Source organism: Oryctolagus cuniculus, chromosome 16, assembly GCF_964237555.1.
Source record: "Oryctolagus cuniculus chromosome 16, mOryCun1.1, whole genome shotgun sequence".
In the NCBI taxonomy this organism is placed as follows: domain Eukaryota; kingdom Metazoa; phylum Chordata; class Mammalia; order Lagomorpha; family Leporidae; genus Oryctolagus; species Oryctolagus cuniculus.
In genome coordinates, this window is record NC_091447.1 from 58,495,576 (window position 1) to 58,520,376 (window position 24,801).

The 24,801-nt window shown below is 71.7% G+C and overlaps 1 protein-coding gene across 4 annotated transcripts; it reads left to right on the plus strand.

Moving 5' to 3' along the window:
- The first annotated feature begins 97 nt into the window (after positions 1-97).
- Positions 98-24,406, plus strand: ARID3A (AT-rich interaction domain 3A). 4 transcript variants are annotated; one of them, XM_051841866.2, is made up of 9 exons: positions 98-277; positions 3,521-4,134; positions 4,577-4,907; positions 14,608-14,680; positions 16,923-17,106; positions 17,186-17,403; positions 19,942-20,238; positions 21,200-21,298; positions 22,429-24,406. In XM_051841866.2, exons 2-9 carry the CDS (start codon positions 3,767-3,769, stop codon positions 22,623-22,625), a joined length of 1,767 nt encoding a protein of 588 aa, XP_051697826.1. In that variant the 5' UTR covers positions 98-277; positions 3,521-3,766; the 3' UTR covers positions 22,626-24,406. The 4 variants fall into 4 exon arrangements, with proteins under 4 accessions (XP_051697826.1, XP_051697825.1, XP_069914554.1 ...); XM_051841865.2 differs by having other exon boundaries at positions 274-407; XM_070058453.1 differs by lacking the exon at positions 98-277 and adding an exon at positions 3,071-3,315.
- The last annotated feature ends 395 nt before the right edge of the window (positions 24,407-24,801 follow it).

Sequence of the window (24,801 nt, forward strand, 5' to 3'; positions counted from 1 at the left end):
CCTCTGCGCTCCGCGCCGCGCCGCGCACTTTGCCCACGGTCCCTGGGCGGGAGGCGGGGCGTCCGCGCGCTGTTCCCCTTCCCTTTCATTATTTATTATCATTTAAAGGGGCCGCGACCTGAAAATTGGCGTCCGCGCCGCCCGCTTTCCTGACCCCCTCGGGCCGGCCGCGCGCGGTCCGGCCGAGCTCCGAGGGCGAGCGGGCGTGCGGGGCCGGGGGAGGGGGCCTGGCGAGAGCCCTCCCGCGTCCCGGCCGCGGCGCTGAATCACCGGCGAGGTATTTGCATCTGAGAGCGATTTGTCACCCGGTGATTTGTCTGCGGGGCGGCGCGCCGGTGGGGGAGGGGCGGCGCGAGGCCCGGGCCGGGCGGGCGCAGCGGCGGAGACGCGGGCGCGGCCGGCGCGCGGTGAGTGGGCGCGCGGCGCGGGGCGGTCCGGGCCCGGGTGGGCGCCGCGCGCGCGGGGTGCCGCCGAGGGTGCCCACGTTGGGCGCAGGCGCGGGCAGGGGTCCAGGACCGGGGCGGCGGGGGGCTGGGGTGGGGTGGGCGGCCCAGGTGGGCGAGGTCGTCCCGGCGCCCCTCCGGGGGAGCTCACCCCCGGCCCCGGGCGCAGAGGCGTGCGGCGGCGATCGGGGGGCGCGGGGGCGCGCGCCCCGCGCTCGGCGGAAGGAAACGGGCCCCGTGCGCGCGCGGGGGGCTGCGCCCGCGCTTTTATTTCGCGTGCGCTCCCCGGTGTCGGGTGTGCGCCGGGGACGCGGGGCTGGGGCCGGTCCCCGAGACCCCGCACCCCAGCCCTCCCGGGAGTTCGCAGAGGGCCCCGGCCCGGGGCTGTCGGGGGTCCCCTGGGAGACCCCGGCCCGGCGCTGCGTGCGCAGGGGCCGTGGGGCGCGCGGTGTCAGCCCCGCGAGCGCCCGGCTGCCCATTTTCTTCCGTTCGAGCGGCTCGGGGCCGGGGCGCGCCCCCCCCCCCCCATGCAAATCGGCCTCTTTCCAAGAAGCCTCACGCGCCGGACCGGGGTTTTTGGCGTCTCGTTTCTTCTTCAGTTTTTCTTTTCTCGCTTCCTCCGGGGAGCGCCCCCCACCACTTTACGAGCCCCCTCCCCAGCGCTCCGCCCCGCCCCTCCCCCCGCCCCTCCGTGCAGCGAGGGGCCCCTTTCGCCACCGCGGCCCCAGCCTTGCACAACTCTAAATAACCGAGTTTTGCAAGGCCCGGCCCGGGCGGGTGACCTCTCTCCCCGGGCACTGGGGGGGGAGGGTGTGGCCCCGCATCCCTCCCGCCCCCCGCCCAGCCGGGCCCCGGCGACCACCCGCGCCCGGGCCCTGCCTAGGAATGGCTCTCCCGTGGGGCTGTCAAGAAGTGGGGGTGGGGGCCGAGGACAAAGGGCTCTTGGGGGGAGGGGTCTGGAGGGGGTGGGCGTCTCCAGCGTAGGGTTAATGGCGGCCGTGGGGAGCCCTGGCCTGGCCTGGGGGGGCCCCTGGGGTTCCAGCCTGCCCCCTCCACGGCCCCAGCGTGGCCCTGTCCTGCTCCCCTCCCCCACCGCCGACCCGGAAGGGTCATTAAACCCAGCAGCAGGCCTGGAGGGGGTGGGGGCAGTGGCTTCCTCCGGCCTCTTCCTTCTGCCCCCCCCCCGAGGGGGGGTCGCCTGGAGCGCTTCCGTGGGGGGGGCTTGTCTTGAAGTTGTCAAAGGTGGGGGAGGGGCGGCGCACCAGACCAGCCGGGGCCAGAAATGGCCCCTCAGCATTTTACTGGGCCGCTGGGGGGCTGGGCGCTGGCCTGCCAGCTGACCACCCCCACCTGCCTCTCCTGGGCTGGAAGCCCCGGGGATGTGGGCCTGGGGGCTCCCTGTGGCTTCTGCAGGGCCCTCCAGACCCTTGCTTGGGGGGGCCACATGGAGAGGCCCCTGCGTCCAGCCAGGTCACCAGACACGCCCGCAGGGGTCAGCTGCCCGGGCCTCTGCTGCCACTTCCCCTGCGTTCACCCCCTGAGTTAGGGGCTCGGGGCATTCCCGCTGGGGCTGCTCTGTGGGCAGCCCGGCCAGTGGGGGCCTGGCCCCAGAGGTAGCACCCCCTGCAGAGGGTGGGGGGCTCTGAGGTTGTCCTCAGGCCAGGGACCCCAGCCTCAGTTTTCCCTGAATGTAAGATGGGCGCCCTCCCAGGGCCTCCTTCCCTGATGCCTGTGTGGTGCCCACCCTGTGCCCACCCTTGGGGCCATGAGTTTGTGTCAGCACCCACTGGACTGCAGTGCTGTGGGCCCTGGCCTCCAAGTTTCAGGTGGGGAAACTGAGGCTGGGGATGATGACCCCTGAGGGGGGCGGGCAGTGCAGCCCCGGCTGGAGTGGGCTCGGGGTCTGGGTGGGGTGGTCTTCCCACCCGCCGACTGTTCTCTCTGGGGTGGGGGTGGTCTCTCCATTCTCTCTGGGGTGGGGGGGTGGTCTCTGTTCTCTCTGGGGTGGGGGTGGTCTCCGTTCTCTCTGGGGTGGGGGAGTCTCCGTTCTCTCTGGGGTGGGGGTGGTCTCTGTTCTCTCTGGGGTGGGGGTCTCTCCGTTCTCTCTGGGGTGGGGGTGGTCTCTGTTCTCTCTGGGGTGGGGGGTGGCCTCTGTTCTCTCTGGGGTGGGGGTCTCTCCGTTCTCTCTGGGGTGGGGGGTGGTCTCTCCGTTCTCTCTGGGGTGGGGGAGTCTCTCTGTTCTCTCTGGGGTAGGGGGTGGTCTCCCCGTTCTCTCTGGGGTAGGGGGGTGGTCTCTGTTCTCTCTGGGGTTGGGGTTGTCTCTCCATTCTCTCTGGGGTGGGGGAGTCTCTCTGTTCTCTCTGGGGTGGGGGTGTCTCCCCGTTCTCTCTGGGGTGGGGGGTCTCTCCATTCTCTCTGGGGTGGGGGGTGGTCTCCCCATTCTCCCTGGGGTGGGGGGGTGGTCTCTGTTCTCTCTGGGGTGGGGGTGGTCTCTGTTCTCTCTGGGGTGGGGGGGTGGTCTCTGTTCTCTCTGGGGTGGGGGTGGTCTCTGTTCTCTCTGGGGTGGGGGGTGGCCTCTGTTCTCTCTGGGGTGGGGGGTGGCCTCTGTTCTCTCTGGGGTGGGGGTCTCTCCGTTCTCTCTGGGGTGGGGGGGTCTCCCCACCCAGCGGCCGTTCTCTCTGGGGTCAGGACCGTGGTCTCCGTTCTCTCTGGGGTCAGGACCGTGGTCTCCCCACCACGCTGACCACAGCAGCATCTAGAACTTGGAACCAGAACCCGACGGAGAGACTCCAGGGCCCGGCCGGCTGCAGCCAATCAGAGCTGGAGAGGCGGGGTCCCTGTTGTGAAGCCATAGGGCAGGCACCCCCCGCCGGCACGTTTCTCAGTGGCCCCGTGGGGTGGGGCGTGGAGGCCCTTGGGAGTTGGGGGGGCGCGGAGGGGCGAATGGGGCCGGCAGGTGCCTCTGCCGCCAGGTTTCCATCCTGGTGAGCCTGGGTGCGAGATCTCCCCGGAGGGCCTCGCAGGGTGGCGGCAGGGGGAGCTGGGGCAGGGTCTCACCCGCTGCCCACTGCCCGCAGGTTCCTGGAAGCGCCAGCGTGAGCCGGATGCCAGCTGCGGCCCCCCAGCGCCCCCCGCAGGCTGCCCCTGGCATGCCCCACGAGCCTTCGGCCTGAGCCCGGCGGCCCCCGCCCCCGCCCCCCGCCACCCTGCACTGCCCCGGCTCCCCCGAGGCCCCCACGCTGCAGTGCGGCCGGGCGCCCTCCCCGCAGGGGCCGCCCCCACCGCCCACCCCCGGTGCCCGGGGCGGCCCCGCCCGCAGGGCCATGAAGCTGCAGGCCGTCATGGAGACGCTCCTGCAGCGCCAGCAGCAGCAGCGGGCGCGGCAGGAGCTGGAGGCCCGGCAGCAGGAGCCCCCCGAGCCCCCCGCCGCAGCCCCCGCCCGGGCCCGGGCCGCCCCGGACGAGGACCGAGAGCCGGAGCACGCCCGGATGCAGCGGGCACAAATGGCCGCGCTGGCCGCCATGCGGGCCGCCGCCGCCGGCCTGGGGCACCCGCCCAGCCCGGGGGGCTCCGAGGACCCCCCCGGCTCTGAGGACGAGGACCGGGCCCAGGAGGGGGCAGCGGGCTCACCCGCCCCGCCCGGCCGAGGCAGGGAAGGGCTCCCGGGGGCCGTGGGCTCCGACGACAACCTGTGAGTGGCCCCAGCCCCGTGTGCACGGGCAGTGCGTGGGGGGGACGCGAGTGTGGACGCTGTGAGTGTGGACGCTGCGAGTGTGGACGCTGTGGGGAGGGGGTGGACGCTGTGAGTGTGGACGCTGTGGGGAGAGGGTGGACGCTGTGAGTGTGGACTGTGTGAGGAGGGAGGCTGGGAGGGGTGGACGCTGCGAGTGTGGACGCTGTGGGGAGGGGGTGGACGCTGTGAGTGTGGACGCTGTGGGGAGGGGGTGGACGCTGCAAGTGTAGACGCGAGTGTGGACACTGCATGGGCAGGGGGGTGAATGCTGCGAGTGTAGACGCTGCGAGTGTGGACACTGCATGGGGAGGGGGTGGACGCTGCGAGTGTGGACTGCGTGGGGGGGGCTGGGCCGCAGCTGCCGCCCGCCCGCCCGCTGAGCCGCTCCGTGTCCACCCAGGAAGCCCAGGTGGGCCGAGGAGGAGCTGGACGAGGACCTGGGGGACGAGGACGAGGAGGACTACGACGACGAGGACGAGGAGGACGAGGACGAGGAGGAGGAGGACGAGGGCCTGGGGCCCCCGGGCGCCGCCGGGCTGGGCGCCGCGGCCCTGTTCCCCCGCAAGGCCCCGCCGGCCCCGGGCCTGCGCGGCGACGGCCTCCCCAGGGCGCTGGGCGGGCAGGAGCGGCCGGGGCCCGGCCCGGCGCACCCCGGGGGCGCTGCCCACTCGGCGCCGCCGCTGCAGCCGCCGGACCACGGGGACTGGACGTACGAGGAGCAGTTCAAGCAGGTGGGCGGCCGGGCCGGGCCGGGCGGGGGCGCTGCATGGGGTCAGGGATGGCGGGGACTGGCCGGCTCCGCTGTGGGTCCTGCGCGTCACGCCCGGCCGTGTCATGTCACGTCGGGTCGCGTCACGTCACGCCGGGTCGCGTGACGCCGGGGCTCGGTGCACGTCCGAGGACGGCAGGGGTGGGGGGCGCCGGCCGGGGCCGCGAGGCGTCACGTCGGGTCACGCCACGTCACGCCACGTCACGCCGGGTCGCGTGACGCCGGGGCTCGGTGCACGTCCGAGGATGGCGCGGGGCAGGGCCGGCTCCGCCGTGGGAGTGGCGCGGCGCGTCAGGTCGCGTCAGGTAATGCGGCGCGTGGCGTCCGTGTAGGTCGTTGGCGCGTGGAGGGTTGCGCGCGCGGCTCTCGCGGGCTGCAAGTCTGTGGGGTCGGGGTCGCGGTCCGGGTCGGGGTCCGGCCGGCCGTGGCCGTGTTGGAGTCCAGGGCCCCGGAGCAGCCCCGCGGCCGTGGGAGCCGTGGGGCGGGGGACCCACGCGCCAGCTACACTAGCCTGGGTGCGGGGACGGCCGCACGGGGCGGGCTCGGGGACCCCCGGGCCACTTCCAGGGCTCCGGGCGGGGCAGCGGCCGCCGTGTCCTCCCCGGCGGGCCGTGGGGCCTTTGAGGTCGGGCAGATGGGTTGCAGATGGTGGCCGGTCCAGGCCGTGTCTGGGTCCCGTGGCGGCCGCAGTGGCCCCAGGCGGTGGCAGCGTGGGCACTCAGAGCGGCGGTGCCAGGCGGGCAGGCGGCCAGCTCTGGGCGTGGCCAGGCCCCAGCGGGAGGCGCTCTCCGGGCCGGGGCAGGGGTGGAGCTGGTGCCCCCCCACGGGCGGGGGCCACCTTCGGGGTCCTTGTGCACCCCGCCCGTGCGGAGCAGGCTCCGTGTCAGCTGCGGGTCTCTGTGCAGCCGGAGGCAGAGGTGGGCAGGGGTCCCGGGGGCTCACAGCCCGGCCGGGGCGGCGGGGCGGCCGCTGTGGAGCAGCTGTGCCGGGCGGGGGCCAGGGCCGGGGCCGGCGGGGATCGTGGCCGGTCGGTGACGGTCGGGCACCTGCGGGCGCTGGCTGGAGCCCGTGTTGACTCTGGCGCCCGCCCCACTGTCTTCCTGGCACGTGGCAGCCTGGCCGGCGGCCGCCGCTTGGCACCGGCCCCGCAGCTTCCTCCCGGCTCTTGGCAGGGCCCGGGCTGGCTTCCGCCCGCAGGTCCTCGACAGCTGGGAGCCGCCTTGGCCGGGCCCCTGGGCCGCGTCCTGGCCTTGGAGCGCCCGCGGGCTGGGGTCCTCACGGGGCGGCCTCGGGGCTCTCACTGCCCCCCGAGGAACCCCCGCCCCTGCTAGCCGGCCTCCCTGCTGCCCCAGGGACCGCGAGTCATTTCCTGTCCCCGTGGACATCGCGTGGGCTCTGTGTCTGCGTCTCCCTGGGCACGCGTGACGTGTCGGGGCCTCGCCCCTGCTCCTGGCTGCTCCCCGTGTGCGTGGACCACGCGTGTGGCCCGTGTCTGTCTCCCGGGGCACGCGTGGCGCGCCGAGCCTTGCCCTGCTCCCGTAGGGGCGCACACCCGGGCTGCTGGTGCCTCTTGTTCCGTGCGTCTGTGGGGACGCCAGGGAGTGGGGCTGCCGGGCCCTTGGTGGCCCCACGCTGGGCCGGGAGGGCTGCTCCCGCCGTGGCTGGCCGGCGGCTCCGTCCTCGTCCTCGTGGGCGTGGCTGGCGTCCGTTACCTGTGGGGGGTCGGGGCTGGTGGTGTGCGCCCTGGGTTACGGTGTCACTGAGGACGCTGGCGTCCGTGTGAGGCCTGGGTTCGAGTCCCGGCCACCCTGCTTCCCGCCGGTGCCCCAAGGAAGGCGGCGGTGAGAGCGCCGGGGCGCAGGAGCCCAGCTCGGCCTCACCCCGGCCCCGGCCCTGGCCCCGGCGCCCGTCCGCTCAGCCGCAGGTTGGGGTCTGGCTCCGTCTTTCTGGTTTTTACAGCTTAAAGAGCTTTTTTGATGATGGGAAATGTGTGTTGATGGTTTTTTTCTTTTACGACGTGTCTATTTGAAGGCAGAGTTGGAGAGAGGCCTTCCATCCGCTGGGCCGGTCCCCAGATGGCCGGAGCGGTGGGGCTGGGCTGCAGCCAGGAGGCTGCCAGGCGGTGCAGGGCCCAGCACCTGGGCCGTCCCCTTCTTAGCCGCAGGGTCAGGCCTTGTCTGACTGCTCTGCTTCCTGCTGCCCGTTCCCTGTCCTTGGGCTGGGACAGGGGCTGGGACGGGGGTGGGGTGGAAGTGCCAGGGCTGGGGAGCAGGGCCAGCATCCTCTCGCTCTGTGCAGGAGCCCCCCAGCTGGTGGTGGGAACCAGAGCTGGACATGGGGGCTCCCAGCTCTGAGGGGTCAGGGCTGCGCTAGAGGAAGGGGCGTTGCAGCTGGGGTTTTGTAGGATACGTAAAAGCTCATGCAGCAGGCAGGGCCTGCTCCTTGGTAGAGCGTGGCCGGAAGGTGAAGTGGGGGGGCAGACGTTGGGGAAAAGCAGCTCTTGGAGCCGGGCGGGGGAGAGGGGCTGGGAGGACCCTCTCGGAGCCTGTGTCCAGCCCGGAGTGGGAGAGTCAGTGGTCCAGGCGCTGGGTGGGGGTGCTGGGCAGAGGGCACGGCCTGCGGCTCAGGGCCTGGGGTCAGGGCCCCGTGCCGGCGGGCACCGTGTGCCCGTGGCTGGGATACGTGTTTGCCCAGCGGGCCAGGGGCCAGCTCCTGTGTCTGTGTCTTCCTGGGGCCCCGCCCCCCAGCCGCTGCCTCATCAAAGCCGCTGTGGCTGTTGGCAAGGAGCCAGCTGGGCCACGGCGGGCGCGGCGAGGGTGCCTGCCCGCCAGCCCCTGGCACGGTGCCCCGGCCCGTGCCAGCCCTGGGAGCCGCGCTGACTCAGCCGGAAGCACCTTATCTGGCCCCCGGGTGGCCCGCGGGGTCACCGCCGCCACGGCCACTGCCAAGCGCCGGCCCCGCCCCACGCTTTCTAATAACACACGCGGGCAGAGCGCGGCGTCTGCCGCCCGGTGCGGCGGGGATGCGGGCCGGGCTCAGGCGCCCGCGAGGGCTGAGTGTCCTGCGGTGTGGACACGCGTGAGGGTGGCTGGAGCCCGGGTGTCTGCCAGCACACGCGTGTCGGCCATCCGGCTCGCTGTGTGCGCACTCGTGTGCCGGGCCGCGCGGGGCGGCTGGAGCCCTGTGCCCGTGACTGGCCGCCGGCCCCAGAGCGTGTTAGCCATTAGCCTCCTGCCGTCCGGGTCAGTGGTCCGGTCGGCTGCCCGCGCGCAGGTCCCCGGGACGCCCTCAACCCCGAGATGCCCCGCTGGCCACCCCCGGGCCACCCGGAAGTGGACGCTGGACTTGGGGCGCCCGCCGGACGCCTCCCTGTGTTGGCGGAGACGCTGTCGCCCGCCCAGGGGAGTCCAGGCCGCGTGGAGGAGCCATCGGGGTCCCGGCCCGGTGGGTGGCGTGCGGGGGTGGGGCAGCCCGCCCCTTCTCCCTCGCCTGGTTGCACACGGCTGGAGGACAATTGGGGGTCACGAGGTTAAACGGTCACTGATCTGCCCATTGAAGGCCCCGGGACGCAGCTTCGCCCCTGCGGTCAGGGCTGGGCGGGGGTCTCGGGCTGCGGCCCTCCCACCTCCCGGGCACAGGGGATACAGGCAGGGTCACCCCGGGGAATCCGGGCCCCGGCTGGACGCGTGGCCAAGCCTCGGGACGGGCCTCGCGGGGTCAGTGGTCAGGCTGGGCCCAGCCCAGGGGCGCCGGCAGTGGCCGCTGTGGCCAGTCCTGCCTGCGGCCCCAGGACCTTTGTCCCCGACTACAGAGGGGTCCTGGCACATGGCGAGGCCGCAGAGTGTGGCGTGCGCTGGCCACCGGGGGCCGGCAGGGCCGTGGGACGGGGGAGGGCAGCGGCCCTGGTCCTGAGTCCCTGTGTGCCACCTGGCCCTGGTCTTCCCGGGTGCCATGTCTGTGTGTCGGACACGCGTGTGCCCGTGTGCGTCCCCCCGTGTGCCAGGCATCCCTGGGGGCCAGGAGAGACCAGGGGCAGTGCGGAGGGCTGGGCCAGGGTGGCCTCGCGGGGTTTCCCTGGGGGAGGCGCGGCCGTGAGTCCATCCTAACTGCCGTGCCCTGGCCCTGCGCACTGGGCGCTCCCCACACCCGCCGTGGCCCCTGCTCCAGCCAGCGTCCTGCCTGGCGTTGGGCCTGTCCCTCCCCGGCCCCTGCCGCCCGTCCACGCGCCTGGCTGGCTGGCGGGCAGGGAGCGCCTGGCACCTGTTCTTGGGAGGGAGGCGGGGCCCGGGGCTGCCCCTGCGTCCGGCGCTCGGCGGCCGGTGCACCCCCGCCAGCCGCCCTCCCTTCCTGCCTCGGCCTCAGCCCCGGCCCCCCCCCCCCCCAGGCAGGGGCCATGTTCAGACAGGCAGAGTTTTCATCTCATGCACGCTGGAAGGCACAGCGACAGAGCAAGACGGGACAGTCCCTCGGTCCCCTCGTTTGCCCCCGAACGCCTTGAACAGCCAGGGCTGGGAGCCCCGTCCGGGTGTCCCCCGTGGGTGGTGGGGACCCACAGACTCGAGCCAGCCGTCACCCGCCACCGCCAGGGTGTGCGTTCAGAGGGAGCCAGGCTCCGGGCACCCGACGTGGTGTCCCGAGCAGCGGCTTGGTGGGGAGCCCCCGCCCGCCCTCCCGGCGGCCATCGTGGGGAGTGGACGGACGGGGCATGTGGTGGCACCAGCTGTGCGCCCCGGGCGGAGCGCTTGCTGCCCGCGGGCCGGCGGCCAGAGCGACCCGTGCCGTGGCTCTGTCCCCAGCCTGGCCCTGCAGGGGCCCTCCCGGAGGCCGTCTCGGGCCAGGCTGGGGTGGGCTGCGTGTCTGTCCGTGGACGTGGCTGGGGTGGGAGCGCCCGGCTGGGTGTGAGTGCGAGGACCTGGGCTGGGAGTTTGCCCCCGTGGGTCTCTCCCAGCGCCTGCAGGCGGGGCGGACTCCCGGCCAGAGGGAACCCAGACGGAGGCCGAGGCCAGTGGCCGGGCGGGAGTGGCGCTGGGGGGGGGGCTCTCCGCGGTCCAGCAACTCCTGCTGTGTCCTGGCGGCCCTCCTGGGCTCCCACGCTGCACGCGGAGGGGTCCCGGGGCCCGGCCTGGGTCCTCCCAGTGCCTCTGCTCGGCTGCTCGGGGCCAGACCACGGGCAGGGGGCAGCCCCAGGCTCGCCAGTCATCCCCGGGCCTCCGTGTGGCCACCCATGGGAGGGGTTGGCAGCCGACGGCAGCGTCCCCGCGCACCCAGCGGAGGGGACTGGCCGACCGGGGCGGGGGAGAGGGGTCCGGAAACCCGGAGCAGGGGCCGGCGCCGGGCCACGCCTGCGGCCGTTTTGGGAGCGTCTTTGTACTAATTTCGCTCTCGTGGGTGGGGCGCTGTGTGTTTTCGGAGAGGGGACCCGGGGCCCGGTGGGCGTGGGGGTGGCCAAGGGGACAGATGTCTCTGCCCTGCCCAGAATCACTTCCCCAATTTCCCGCGAGGCCGGCGCCGCATCTGTGTCCAGGAGGCCCCGCCGCCTGCGGAGCTGACGGGAAACGAAAGAGCCGCGCGGCTCGGGGAGCCCCCGGCTGGTCAGGTGCACCTGGGGGGGGGGCTCGCGGCCGGCAGCGCCCGGGAGGGCGGGGGAGGGCCCGCGGCCGCGCACATCACTCGGGGCCTCCCTCGGGGACAGACCCCAGCGCCGCCACCGTCTGCCTCGTGCCCTGGCCGGCCAGGGGCTCCCTGGACAGTATCAAGCGCGGGCCTGGACTGGAAGTGCTCGGGGCCGCCCTGCAGGCTGACCCTGCCCCCCGCAGCCATGCGCCTGGCTCTGCCGCCGCCGCCCCCTCCCCCTCCTCCTCCCCCACCCCTCCTCCTCCCAGAGTCCTGGGAGTTCCCAAAATGGCGAAAGCCTGAATCGTGAAAGCCGCGGGCCCTCCCTCCCTGCTGGGTAAACTGAGGCCCCTCATTCTGGATCCTTCCACCTGGGGAGCCCCGCCCTGCCTCCGTGCCCTCTGCGTGTTCCTGCCGGGCCATGAGCCTTGGGGTGTCCGGCAGCCTGGCCACCAGCCATGCGTGGACCCCGTCAGTCTCCCCAGGGGTGTGGGCCCAGCGTGGGTGTTTGTGTGAAGGGAGGGGCTCCCCAGGGACCCCGTCTACCTGCCCCCCCCACAGCGGCTCAGTGCTGAGTCATAGCAGGCGGGCGGCCCTGGGCCTCCGGGTGCCTGATAGCCAGGGCTTTATCTGGGGAGGGGGACCTGGCACCCGACACCCTGCGGCGCCTGCATGGGGGTCTCATGGGGGGCAGACGGGAGGCGTTCCCAGAGCCAGTCCTGCCCGGCTCGGAGCAGGGCTGCAGGGCCAGCGGCCATGAGGTGCAGAGGCCCTGGGGGAAGGGGCCCCCGGCCGACAGTTCACCCCCATCTCACGGGGGCTGGGGGAAGGGGCTCCCGGCCGACAGTTCACCCCCATCTCACGGGGGCTGGGGGAAGGGGCCCCCGGCCGACAGTTCACCCCCATCTCACGGGGGCTGGGGGAAGGGGCCCCCGGCCGACAGTTCACCCCCATCTCGCGGGGGCTGGGGGAAGGGCCCCCGGCCGACAGTTCACCCCCATCTCACGGGGGCTGGGGGGACAGTTCATCCGCATCTCACGGGGGTGAGGATGGGGGGGCCACAGGGTGGGTGCACCCGTGCCCTCACACCCACAGCAGGTGGTCACTGTGGCCGGCCAGCATCCAGGGAGCACCGCACAGCCAGGGGCCGCGGCGACGCCGGCACACGGGAAGCTGCCAGGCCAGGCCGATCCAGACAGGAAGTGGATTCACCAGGGCCGGGGGTGGGGGGGCGGGGAATGTCCCGGGAGAGGACGGTGGAAAACCGTTGCACAATGTGGCGACGCAGCCCCCGGCCGTTCACCTGGGTTCATTCCCCGTTATCTGAATTTCAATCCACGCGTGTTTCCACGAACTCCGGGAGACGGGAGCGAGCCCAGGCCCACGCGGCCCTCGCTCGCTCATTCCCAGCAGGGCCTGCGTCCCCAGTGCCCGGTGCCTCTGGGCCGGGCCAGGTCCCTGCCTGCCTGCCTCTCCCTGGCCTCCAGGGCTCTGCCTCCTGGGGTCTGGAGGTCAGGGCTGCCCCCCCGGCCCCAGCCGGGCCACTGTTCCAGACGGAGACCGCGGCTGGACTTTGGAGTGCGGGGGTGGGTGGGGGCCGAGGTCCTCCCGGGCGGTTTCTTTACAGCAGGGGCCCCTCGGCCTTGGCCGGGTGCCGCCCCTGGGCCCCCGGGGCGGGCGGGCGCTGGGAACTGGCGTGACTGCCCAGGTGGGGCCCTGCTAGGGGCGGGTGCAGCCGCCCGTGGGTGTCAGCGGGGCCTGGGGAGGGGGCTGCTGCGGGCTGGGCACTGCGGGCCCCCCCCAACAGCTGGCCGGCTGTCCCCAGTCTGCACCTGCCTCCCGGAGCTGCAGCGGGCGGGCTGGGCAGGGGTCCCGAGCCAGGGCTGAGCCCCGGGGCTCATGAGGGGGCTTCCGGCCCTGCAGGTGGCTGAGAAACACCCCCACCCACCACCCACACACACCCAGGGTCCTGGGACTCGCTGGTCAGGGCTATAGCCCCGCCCCCACAAACAAGAATTTCCTGTTTGCTGTTGGCTGGGGGGGATGGGGGGTTTCTGGTGTTTCCTCTCCCTCCCGCCCTGTCCCTGCCCCACAGCCACACCTGAGCCCTGGGCGCCTCTCTCCTCCCCCAGCAGGGGAGGGGACGGGCGGGGTGGTGCGGAGGGGGAGAAGGGGCCTCTGGGAAGGTGGGAGCAGAGGGGGAGCGGCCTTGCAGTGCGGAGGCCCGGGTGGGGGCAGGGTGTTAGAAGCCCACCTGCCCGTCAGCTCAGCTCCCCTTCCTGGGCCTCAGTCTCCCCTCCTGTGAAATGGGCGCAGAGGCCTGCGGGAGCCGGGGGTGTGTGTGCGTAGGAAGCCCCGCGGGGTGCCGCCAGCCCCCACCCAGCCTCGCCTGAGGTGCTGCCCTGGGTGGGGGCCCACGGGGCCCGCCCGCACCAGCGTTTCCCCAGTGACAGCCACGTGCTTGGCCCCGTTCGGGGGCTGCAGAGGGGTCCCGCTGAGCCTGGGACCAGAGTGTGGGTGCCGGGGAGGCTGGGGTGGCCGGAGGGGTCGGCGGTCCTGCCGCAGCCCTGCCTGGGGTCCGGCCCCCTCGGGGCTGTCTGGTCTGCCGCTGAAACCCCAGCGGGGGAGGCCTGCAAGGTGCGACCTCAGAGCCTGTCCAGCGCAGTGGCCCACAAGGGGGGCCTGAACACTGCCGTGGGGCGTCTAGACACCACCCCATCCCCCCATCCCCGTGGCCCCCGCCAGCTGGCCGGGGCGGGATGCACCCCGCAGGGCAGCGGAACCGGGAGCGCCGGGGCCTTTACTGCCGCCAGCCGTGCCATTAAAGAGGCCTCCGCCGTGCCCCTTTATGGCCTGGGATCAGTGCCCGGTGCACGGGGTCTGAGTGAGCGCTGCCCCGGCCTGCTGCCCCGCCGTTTGGCCAGGGGCGTCGCACACCCCCTTTTGCTTCGGCCGGGCCGGCCCGGGAAGCGGGAACCGGGACTCCCAGGCGTCTGTGGCCTGCTGCTGCTGCCGGAGTCTCCCATCCACCGGGTCCCTCCCCAGGCGGCCACAACAGCCGGGGCTGGGCCAGACCGGAGCCGGAGCCGGGAGCTCACCCCGGTCTCTCCCGTGTGGGTGCAGGGGCTGGGCGACCGCCTGCTGCCTTCCCAGGCGCCTTAGCAGGGAGCTGGGCTGGGAGCGGAGCAGCCGGGGCCGGCACCGGCTCTACCCGCCGCACCAGAGGCTCCCCCGTTCAGGAGGGCTCTGTGCCTGCCCCCCCCCCCCCAGCCTCTGCCTCCAGGAGGGGCCGCTTCCCTGTGTCTGGGTGCAGACCCGGCTCTGGCCGTGGGCCGGGATGGCAGTGACCCGCCCCCAACGTTGTCCCTGAGTCACGGCTGACTTGCGAAGCCGCTGCTGTGTGTGCGCCCTGGACGGGAAGCAAACGCCCGAGGGTCCTGGCTCGGGACTGGACGGGGGCCGCAGCAGCTCGGCGGGTGGCTCTCGGGTGTGCGCACGCGTGCCCGCAGCCCGTGGGACCTGCCGCCCCCGGCCAGCTGTGTACCTGCTGGCCTCCCGGCGCTGAAGGGGAGTGGGCCTCCCTGGCCAGCGTAAATCAGCCGAGGAATGCGGGCCGGCCAGTCTCGCCGGGCCACCCAGGGCAGGCAGCGGGGACAGACACTGAGGCCCTGATGGTCCCCGGCAGGAGCGGGCCTCGCCCGATGACTGCTGTGTGCAGAGGAGCTTGGTCAGCTGGGGCCCCTGGGAGAGCCCGGGGCGTCCATGGTGGCCGTCCTGGTCATTCGCCGAGGAGCCTGGGTAGCTGCTGTTGGGGGCCCAGGCGTGTCCCCAAGTGAGGTCCTGCCCACTCGACTAGGGGAGGACTGTGGACGAGGTGAGGGGCAGCCGGCCCTGCCCACACCTGGCCCCTGGCTTCTGCCCCCAGCTGACAGGTTCCAGCTGGTTTGGGTGTTTTGCCTCACCGACCCCCAGGGCCAGTTCGTGGGCCTGCAGGGTCCTGGGGGCCGGGACCCCTGGCCCTGGCTGACGCGCCGCCTGTGTGCCCACAGCTGTACGAGCTGGATGGAGACCCCAAGCGGAAGGAGTTCCTGGACGACCTGTTCAGCTTCATGCAGAAGCGAGGTGAGCGCCCCCCCCGCCGAGGGCTCGGGGCAGACGTGGGGGGCACAGGCCAGATGTCTGATGGAGGAGACATGGGGCAGAGACGTCTGAAGGAGGAGGCATGGGGCAGACGTCTGATGGAGGAGGCACAGGGCAGAGACGTCTGATGGAGGAGGCACGGGACAGAGATGTCTGGTGGAGGAGGCATGGGGCAGACGTCAAGGGGGCACGGGGCAGACGTCTGATGGAGGAGGCACAGGGCAGAGACGTCTGATGGAGGGGGCATGGGACAGAGATGTCTGATGGAGGAGGCATGGGGCAGACGTCTGATGGAGGAGGCACAGGGCAGAGACGTCTGATGGAGGAGACATGGGGCAGAGATGTCTGAAGGAGGAGGCACGGGACAGAGACGTCTGATGGAGGAGGCATGGGGCAGACGTCTGATGGAGGAGGCACAGGGCAGACGTCTGATGGAGGAGGCATGAGACAGAGACGTCTGGGGGGCACGGGGCAGATGGCTGGGGAGTCATGGGGCAGAGACGTCTGGGGGGCACGGATGGCTGTGGGTCTCGGGGGCCCCCTACCCTGAGACCCAGGGTGCAGTGGAGGGGAGAGGCTGTCGCTCCAGGACCCCCAGAGTGGGGCCGACAGGTGGCCGGGGCAGCCTCTGCTTGGGGGCGCAGGATTAGGCCGGGGGGGGGGCAAGTGAGGGGCTAGGACGGACCCCCTGCAGTGCAGAGCGCAGGCCGCCGGTTTACCGCGCACTTACTGCGCGCCTGCTGTGTGCCGGCTGGGCTGCCGCGAGGTGGACTTGGGACCACCCCCGGGCAGGTGTCCAGGTAGGGGTGTCCTAGGCCCGGGCAGACCAGGGCTCAGAGGGGGCGAGGGGCCTGGCCCCAGCCTAGCGCAGGTGGAGGCGGGGACGCACCGCGCCCCCTCTGGGTGGCTCCTCCCACCCCCAGACCCCTCCGCGGGAGGGGAGACCCTGGCGGCTGCGCCCTGCGTCCCGCCCGTGCCCAGCCCAGCACAGCCGGCTTTGTCCAGGCCTCTGCCCGCCCCTCCCTGGCTTCTGTAAACACAGGAAGGGAAGGAGGGGAAGGGGGGCTGCTGCCTCCGGACCCCTCTGCCCGGCGGCCTCCGGGTTAACCCCTCCCGTGCCGCGGCCAGGAGTGCGGGCCCGCGCTATCGCCCCAGCCAGCCCTGCTGCCCCTGGTGTGGCCAGAGAGATGGCCACGCTCTTATCATCACGTCCACACCGGCCAGAGCCCCCCAGCCCCTGCTGGGGCCTCCAAGCCAGACCAGCGCGAGCCCTTGTCCTGGCCCCGGGCCTGGCGTGGTGCCTGGGTGCTGCAGAAGTGAGGCTGGGGGCCCCGTGGGGGCAGCGGCGGCAGGACGCCTACAGACCGGACTCCCGGGAGCGGGCGCCTTGGGGACCGAGAATCCCTCCGCCCCCAGATGGGGGAGAGGTCGCTTTGCTCTGGGAATGAGGGGAGGGGTCCTGCCCGGCCCCTCCCTCCTCTGCGGCCATACTGTTTCCTTGACAACAGGTCGCCCCTCCCCTTCACTCCTGCCTGGGCCCCCACCAGGCCCTGGCTTCTATAAACATCCTCCCCCTCCCCCGCCACCACCCGACCTCCCAGAAGGCCCTGGGGCTCCCCGTGTCTGAGCGGGGAGGGGCGGCCTGGACACAGCCGTGGCCTGGACGCGGGGCTGCCTCTCCCTCCTGGGCTGGGAAACGGAATTGGGAGTTTGGGGTCCGAGGTCCCTGTGCCCCTGGGGTCTCCCCCATTCATGGGGGTGCTGCCCTGGGCCTTGCGGCCAGGGGCTGGGGCTGGGGTCCTGAAGGGGGAGCCCCAGTTTCCTTACCTGGGCAGTCAGCTTTCCCCCACGGGGCGAGCGGTCAGCAGCTGTGGCTGGGACAAGGCCGGTCCGTCTTCACCATGTTTGAGCGCCTGCTGTATCCTGGGTGGAGTACTGGGCCCACAGTACCTGAGCCGGTGGCTTCTCCGGTCCCCGGCGCCGCCGAGCTGAGAGCCAGCGACTGGGAGGCCGGGCGGAGGCCCAGGCGGGCACCTGCAGGGTGGACCCCTGCCCTCTCCCGGGAGACCAGAGGGAAGTTCTGGCACTTGTCCCCGCGCCCCTCCTGGAGAGACCCCCGCCCAGGCAGAGATGCGCCCCGGGAGCCCACCTGGGCCGCGGTTCTCGGGGGAGAGCCGGGCACGCCGCCCCGCGCCCCGGCCTCAGCCTGGCCCCTCGCCCGCAGGGACGCCCGTGAACCGGATCCCCATCATGGCCAAGCAGGTGCTGGACCTCTTCATGCTGTACGTGCTGGTGACGGACAAGGGCGGCCTGGTGGAGGTCATCAACCGGAAGCTGTGGCGCGAGATCACCAAGGGCCTGAACCTGCCCACCTCCATCACCAGCGCCGCCTTCACCCTGCGGACCCAGTGCGTGGGGGCGGCGGGCGGGGGCTGCGGGGCGGGCGGGGGCGGGCGTCCGGTGCCATCCGCCGCTTGCCTCCCGCAGGTACATGAAGTACTTGTACCCCTACGAGTGTGAGAAGCGGGGTCTGAGTAGCCCCAGCGAGCTCCAGGCCGCCATCGACAGCAACCGGCGCGAGGGCCGGCGCCAGGGCTTCGGGGGCTCCCTCTTCGCCTACTCGCCCAAGCTGCCCGTGTCCTCCCTGGGCCTGGCCACCAGCACCAACGGCAGCCCCGTCGCCCCGGCCCCCAAGATCAAGAAAGGTAGGGAGCCTGGGCCTGGGTCCCAGCAGGTGTGGGGGGTGGCAACCCATGGTAACCGCCCCCGTTGGCCTGCAAGACAGCTGGCCTGCAAGACAGCTGCCGGTCACCCTGTGCTGTGCCCGGGCAGACATCATCAGTCAACCCCGAGTCCCTGTCTGTGTCTGCACCGGCAGGCAGACATCACCAGTCAACCCCGTGTCCCCGTCTGTGTCTGCACTGTGCCCGGGCAGGCATCGCCAGTCAACCCCGAGTCCCTGTCTTGTATCTCAGTCAACCCCGTGTTCCCGTCAGTGTCTCCACTGTGCCCGGGCAGACATCACCAGTCAACCCCGAGTCCCCGTCTTGTATCTCAGTCAACCCCGTGTTCCCGTCAGTGTCTCCACTGTGCCCGGGCAGACATCACCAGTCAAACCCGAGTCCCCGTCTGTGTCTGCACTGTGCCCGGGCAGACATCACCAGTCAACCCCGAGTCTCCGTCTGTGTCTGCACTGGCAGGCAGACATCACCAGTCAACCCCGTGTCCCCATCTTGTATCTCAGTCAACCCCGTGTTCCTGTCTGTGTCTCCACTGTGCCCGGGCAGACATCACCAGTCAACCCCAAGTCCCCATCTGTGTCTGCGCTGGCAGGCAGAGGTTAGCCAGTGTCTTCCCCAGTTCTGTCCTAAGGCAAAGTTACAGACGTAATACAGAAAGTGCATTTTAAAAAGCAGTGAAGAGGAAGGAAAAAGAGGCGCGCTCTGTGCTAGTGCAGACATTACTAATTGATCGCTGTTTTTCTGTCTACCGAGATAGGCATTATTAACTGAGCCCATTCAGGCATTGCTAATCGGTGTTAGCATTGATCCAGTTCTGTTTGCTCTTTTCTGGCTCCATGTGCCCGGTAGACATTGCTAGCTGATCACCGCGGTCTTTCGGGTTGGGGTTTAGAACCCGCTCACCAGGCAGAGGGCCGTGTGGCTCGGTCGGAGCCCCTGACCCTCCCAGGAGCTGTCCTGTCCATGCAGACATCACCAGTGGATGGCTTGGGCCTCCCTGCCTCGGGCGAATGGCCGTGCCGGGGTTCCAGAGACTTCCCTGGGCAGGGCTGAGGGTCCGGTTGCCGCCCAGGGCCCTGAGATGAGGAGCGGGCAGACCTGGGGGCCGGGGTCTCGCCCGTGGCCTTGGTTCGCCTCTGCCACTCATTCCCGCCGGCTGAGCACTCCGACCTGGAGGCCCGGTGCAGGGGCTCCCTCCCGGGAGACTGGAACACAGCTCAGAACTCACTCGTTCCGGGGCCCGGCCCGGGCTGGGGAGCCCAGCAGGCGCAGAGGAAGTCGGGGGCAGAGACGGTGCAGGGTCAGCGTGCAGCCCTGGGTGGGACCCCCGAGGACACGGGCGCCCATGTCGTCTGTGGGGGGGTGATGGGCGCTCCAGGCGGGCGGCTGCGCCCAGGCGGGCCGTGGGGCGCTCTGGCTGTGGCTGTGGCCGCGCCTGGAGACGTGGGTAAAGACAGCTTTGCCGGGGAGGCGTTTGGCCTGGTGGCTGAGACACCGGGCCCCCGGGCCCCCGACGGCAGACCCTGGGAGGCACCGGGAGCCTGCGAGGAGTTCAGAGCTCCTGGCCTTGGCTGGGCGTTTGGGGAGTGACCAGCGTGTGGGAGTTCTCTTAAAGTAACTCGGAGAACAAGAATAATTCTTAGTAAAGGAAACCCCCGCGTCACCTCCCGGACACGCTTCCCGGGAGCCTGTGGGAGACCCCCGCCGGGTGCCCGCCTCCCACCCTGCCACCGAGCCCCGGTCAGCCTGCGGCCCAGGCTCCCCGCTGGGCGGCCACCGACGACTTGCCCCCACCCGTCACCGGCGCTCTGTCCCCCCTCCCTGGGCGGTCACTGGCACTCTGCCCCCCCCCCCGTGGTCACTGACGCTCTGTCCCCCCTCCCTGGGCAGTCACTGGCGCTCTACCCCCCCCGCTGTCACCGGCCCTCCCTGGGCGGTCACTGGCACTCTGCCCCCCCCCGTGGTCACTGACGCTCTGTCCCCCCTCCCCCAGCAGTCACTGATGCTCTGTCCCCCCGCTGTCACCGGCGTTCTGCCCCCCCTTCCTGGGCGGTCACTGGCTCTCTGCCCCCTCCCTGGGCGGTCACTGGCACTCTGCCCCCCCCCCCCGCTGTCACCGGGGCTCTGTCCCCCCTCCCTGGGCGGTCACTGGCTCTCTGCCCCCCTCCCTGGGCGGTCACTGGCGCTCTGCCCCCCCCCGCGGTCACTGATTCTCTGCCCCCCCCCTACGGTCACTGATTCTCTGCCCCCCCCCTACGGTCACTGACTCTCTGCCCCCCTCCCTGGGCGGTCACTGACACTCTGCCCCCCCTCCCTGGGCGGTCACTGGCGCTCTGCCCCCCTCCCTGGGCGGTCACTGGCGCTCTGCCCCCCCTCCCTGGGCGGTCACCGACGCTCTGCCCCCCCCCCGCGGTCACTGACTCTCTGCCCCCCCCCCCGCGGTCACTGACTCTCTGCCCCCCCCCGCGGTCACTGACTCTCCCCCCCCCGCTCTCCGTGCAGAGGAGGACTCGGCCATCCCCATCCCGGTGCCCGGCCGCCTGCCCGTCTCCCTGGCGGGCCACCCGGTGGTGGCGGCCCAGGCGGCGGCGGTGCAGGCGGTGGCGGCCCAGGCGGCCGTGGCGGCGCAGGCGGCGGCGCTGGAGCAGCTGCGGGAGAAGCTGGAGTGCGGGGCGCCCCCCGAGAAGAAGATGGCGCTGGTGGCGGACGAGCAGCAGCGGCTCATGCAGCGGGCCCTGCAGGAGAACTTCCTGGCCATGACCGCCCAGCTGCCCATGAGCGTCCGCATCAGCAGCCGAGGTCGCGGCGGGGGCGGGGCACGGGCGGGCGGGGCAGGAGGGTGGGCCTGGGCAGGGTGTGGGGGCGTGGCATGGCACGGGGGGGGGGGCAGGGTGTGGGCGGGGCGCAGGCTGGGGCAGGATGGTGGGCCTGGGCGGGTGCGGGGGGGCGGGGCATGGGGGCGGGGCATGGGGTGGGCCGGGCCAGGCGTCCCCCACACACACACTGGGACACTGGACGGGGCCGGGCGTCCCCCACACACACCCTGGGACACTGGACGGGGCCGCGTCCCCCACACACACCCTGGGACACTGGACAGGGCCGCGTCCCCCACACACACCCTGGGACACTGGGCCGGGCCGAGCGTCCCCCACACACACCCTGGGACACTGGACGGGGCCGGGCGTCCCCCACACACACCCTGGGACACTGGGCCAGGCCGAGCGTCCCCCACACACACCCTGGGACACTGGACGGGGCTGGGCGTCCTCCACACACACTCTGGGACACTGGACAGGGCGGCGTCCCCCACACACACCCTGGGACACTGGACAGGGCCGGGCGTCCCCCACACACACCCTGGGACACTGGACAGGGCCGCGTCCCCCACACACACCCTGGGACACTGGACAGGGCCGCGTCCCCCACACACACCCTGGGCCCCCGGTGGGGAACCCCGGACGGAGGTGTCCCTCTGCCTCCAGCTCTTGTCTTACAAACAAATAATAGAAAGTAGAAAAGAATGAGGCGAGGTAGGTGTGCAGATAGGGAACACTGTCATACGACAGGCATCGCTGAACGCCTGCTGTATGCACCGGGGATGGATGCAGCTGAGCGCCTGCTGTATGCACTGGTGACATGTGGTCTGAGCACCTGCTGTATGCGCCGGGGATGGGCGCAGTGCCTTCCGCTGCGATCTCGGTGCGGGGGAGACCGCCGGGGCGTTCCTGGTTATAAGTGGCGGGCGGGCGTCTTCCCGCAGCCTCCGAGAGCCGCCAGGACCCAGCCGCGAGCCTGACCGGCGCCAACGGCAGCAACAGCATCAGCATGTCGGTGGAGATCAACGGCATCATGTACACAGGTACCCGCCGCGGCCGGGGCTCAGCGAGGCGGTCACAGCCCACCCCCCACCCCGGGGCTCAGCGCGGCCCAGCCCACCCCCCACCCCGGGGCTCAGCACGGCCCAGCCCACCCCAGGACTCAGCGCGGCCCAGCCCACCCCGGGGCTCAGCGCGGCGGTCACAGCCCACCCCGGGGCTCAGCGCGGCCCAGCCCACCCCCGGGGCTCAGCGAGGCGGTCACAGCCCACCCCGGGGCTCAGCGCGGCCCAGCCCACCCCCGGGGCTCAGCGAGGCGGTCACAGCCCACCCTGGGGCTCAGCGCGGCCCAGCCCACCCTGGGGGCTCAGCACGGTTCCAAGCCGGGCTCGCTCGCCAAGGCGGCCACTGCCCACCCTGGGGGGGCTCGCTCGCGGAGGCGGCCACAGCCCACCCCGGGGGGCTCAGCGCGGTCCGAGCCGGACTCGCTCGCGGAGGCGGCCACAGCCCACCCCGGGGGGCTCAGCGCGGTCCCGAGCCGGGCTCGCTCGCCAAGGCGGCCACTGCCCACCCTGGGGGGGCTCGCTCGCGGAGGCGGCCACAGCCCACCCCGGGGGGCTCAGCGCGGTCCCGAGCCGGGCTCACTCGCAGAGGTGGCCACAGCCCACCCCGGGGGGTTCAGCGCGGTCCCGAGCCGGGCTCACTCGCAGAGGTGGCCACAGCCCACCCTGGGGGGCTCAGCGCGGGCCCGAGCCGGGCTCGCTCGCCGAAGCGGCCACTGCCCACCCTGGGGGGCTCAGCGCGGGCTCACTCGCCTGGGTTGGCCACTGCCCGGTGTTCCCCTGAAGAGTGGTGAGGCTGACCCTGGTGCTGGCCACCAGGGGGTGCTGTTGGCACAGGGCAGCCTGGGTGCCCAGACGCCTGGACGGTCAGCGCGGCCCTGCAGGTGCTGCGTGGGCTCCCGGGGTGGAGCGGCTGTGTGTGCGCGTGTGCACACGCGCTTGTCTGGATGGGTGTGTACACGTCTGAGTCCCTGCGCTGCGTATGCACACGAGTGTGGGTCGTGTGCGCAGACAGCCGGGTAGGTGGGGAGACCGGGCGGGTCTCAGGGCGGGTCCTGGGGAGACCGGGCGGGCTCTGCGCCCTCGTGACCAGGCCTTCTGTCCCCGCACAGGAGTGCTGTTCGCGCAGCCGCCGGCCCCCGCGGCGCCCTCGGCCCCCAGCAAAGGCGGCGGCGGCGGCGGCGGCCGGGGCGCAGCCGGCGGGACCAGCGGCGCTGCGGGCGGGCCTGCGGGGCCTGCGGGGCCTGCGGGGCCTGCGGGGCTGCCCGCGCCCGCCACCTCTTCTACCTCAAGTAATTCGTTGCCTTAACCGCGTTGCCCTGCGCCCGCCGCCCTCGGTCTGCCCCTCGGGCCGGGACGGAGCCACAGCTGACGCCAAAAAGGAAAGAGAATATATACAAATAGAGTTTAATAAAGCGGGAAGCAGGCCCACGTGAATGTCTCAGGTTTCGGAGCCCAGCAGAGCGAGGACCGGCGGCCCGGCCACCTCGTCCGTCCAGCGCGCAGGGCCGGTGCGGGACGCCCGAGCCGCCGACGCGCGCCCACTTGTTGCTTGGGAACTACTTTTCTTCTTCTAATTTTTTTTTTTTTTAACGAAATAGCAACGTTCAAACTCTAGGGTTTTAAGAGGTTGTGGGGTCTGCTTTGTAAATATTTTATTCGGGTCAAGCCTTAGGAAGAGGGTATCTATATATCTATATATCTCTATATTTGTGTGCGCCCAGGGCCAGAACCGCAGCTCGCACCGTGCGCCCCGCGCCGACTCAGGGACAGGGGAGGGGGCGTCGTGGGGCCGGGCCCAGCTCAGGGCGAGGGGCGGGGCCGCGGCGCCCCGAGCACCCGCACCCCGACTTTCTCACGTCTCCTCCCCGCGCGCCCGTGCCGTGGCCCCGGAACCCGCGCCTCCGGAGCGTCTCAGGGCCCCGGGGGTCTCCCTCCGCCCGCCGCAGCACAATCGTCCTGGAAACGGGGGTCCCCCCAGCCCCCGCCTCGCCGGCGGCCCTCGGGCCCTGCTGGCCTCGGGGGGGGGCTGTGTCCGCTGCACATTTCTACCTCAGGTCTGACTTTGATGCCAAAAACCGCGCCGGGGCGCGCGCCTCCCGCCCGCCGCGCCCCGCGCCTCCCTGGGAGGCTGGGCGCGTGCCCGGGCGCGTGTCACATGTCACTGGGTGTGTGTGTGTGTGTGTTCCCGTGTGCGTGTTGGGGACTGGCGCGCCTGTGCCGTGCGCGCCGCCCAGCCCGGGGTGTCCAGGGCTGGATTCTACTCAGGGGACCTGGCCTGCTGTAACCGCTCCGGGGCGCCCGCTGACCGGAGCCCCTGCAGGTGCAAGGGTGGGGCCCTCCGCCCTGCCTCAGGGGCCCCCGCCCAGTGCCCCCACCGCCAGGCCCTGGCCACGCCCTGCTGCTGGGGGGCGCTGGGGTGGGCTCAGCGCCCCTCTGTTGGCACGGCTGGGGGAGAGGCAGTGCCTTGCCCACCAGGACCCTGGGCAGAACCATGGGGCTCCCCACAAAACTCAGGGCGAAGAGGGCTTGTGGGAACCCCTGCTCCGACTGCTTCTAGAATCTTCTGTAACCGCTGAGGGCCGGGCGGCGCGCGCTCCGCTGCGGAGAGCCCCGCCCGCGCAGGCCCCCTGGCTCTGTTTTTCCCCGATTTTTCTTTTCTTTTTTTTTTTTTTCTTCCCTTGGCACACACAAATTCAGCCTGCATTCTCGATCCTGTAAAATTTCAGTTCCTCTGGGGTCTTTGTCCGGTGGCGTGGGGACCACGTCTGAACTCAGGTAAAAGAAAAAAAAAAACTTTAAACAAAGGCGAACCTGCTCTACCTCCGGCCGGGCCCGGCCCCGCCCCGCCCGCCCCGCCCCGCCCTGCCCGCCCCGCCCCTACGGATTTCAGTCTGCAGAACATTAAGGTGTTAAAGGCAAAAAAGACAAAAAGACCAAAAAAAAAAAGTGTGATTTTGAGACTTAAAGAACACTGAAAGTTTACATTTTATAACATTATTCAGATTGTATTTAAGCTCCAGAAATATTTAAGACAATTGTAACCCTGTAAAGCTGATGAGATATTAAACGAGACACTTCTGACTTGGACCAGACGCGTGTCCTGTGCTTCCTGTGCGGCTGCGGCCGGGGGGCGCGCGCCCAGCGTGGGGGGCGGGGCGCGCGGGCCCCCCAAGTCCACGGCCGCCGCGGCCCAGGCCCCCGACCCGCGGTGGCCCGCTGCTCCCTGTGCCCCAGCCCAACCCAGGGGACGTGACTGGCCCAAGGTCAGCGCGGCCAGCGGCCGGGCAGGCCCAGACTCCGGCCAGGGCCGGCCCGGGCCGGTCCCTCCGGGAGGCGTGAGCAGGGCCCCACCTGGCGCTCGCGCTCACCTCCGGCGCTGCGTGCAGGGGCAGGGTCCCGCTGCGGACAGCCCTCCTGCCGGCCAACCCGCAGGGCCAGTCCTGCGTCCTCATTCCTGGCCGCCCGCGGGTCGCTCGGCCCCT

What these genes read in the sequence shown, in the direction of transcription:
- ARID3A (XM_051841866.2), top strand. Translation starts at nt 3,767, where the DNA reads ATGAAGCTGCAGGCCGTCATGGAGACGCTCCTGCAGCGCCAGCAGCAG. An exon ending in GCCTTCACCCTGCGGACCCA is followed by an intron (nt 17,107 to 17,185) that starts GTGCGTGGGGGC and finishes TGCCTCCCGCAG; the next exon opens with GTACATGAAGTACTTGTACC. An exon ending in GGCCCCCAAGATCAAGAAAG is followed by an intron (nt 17,404 to 19,941) that starts GTAGGGAGCCTG and finishes CTCTCCGTGCAG; the next exon opens with AGGAGGACTCGGCCATCCCC.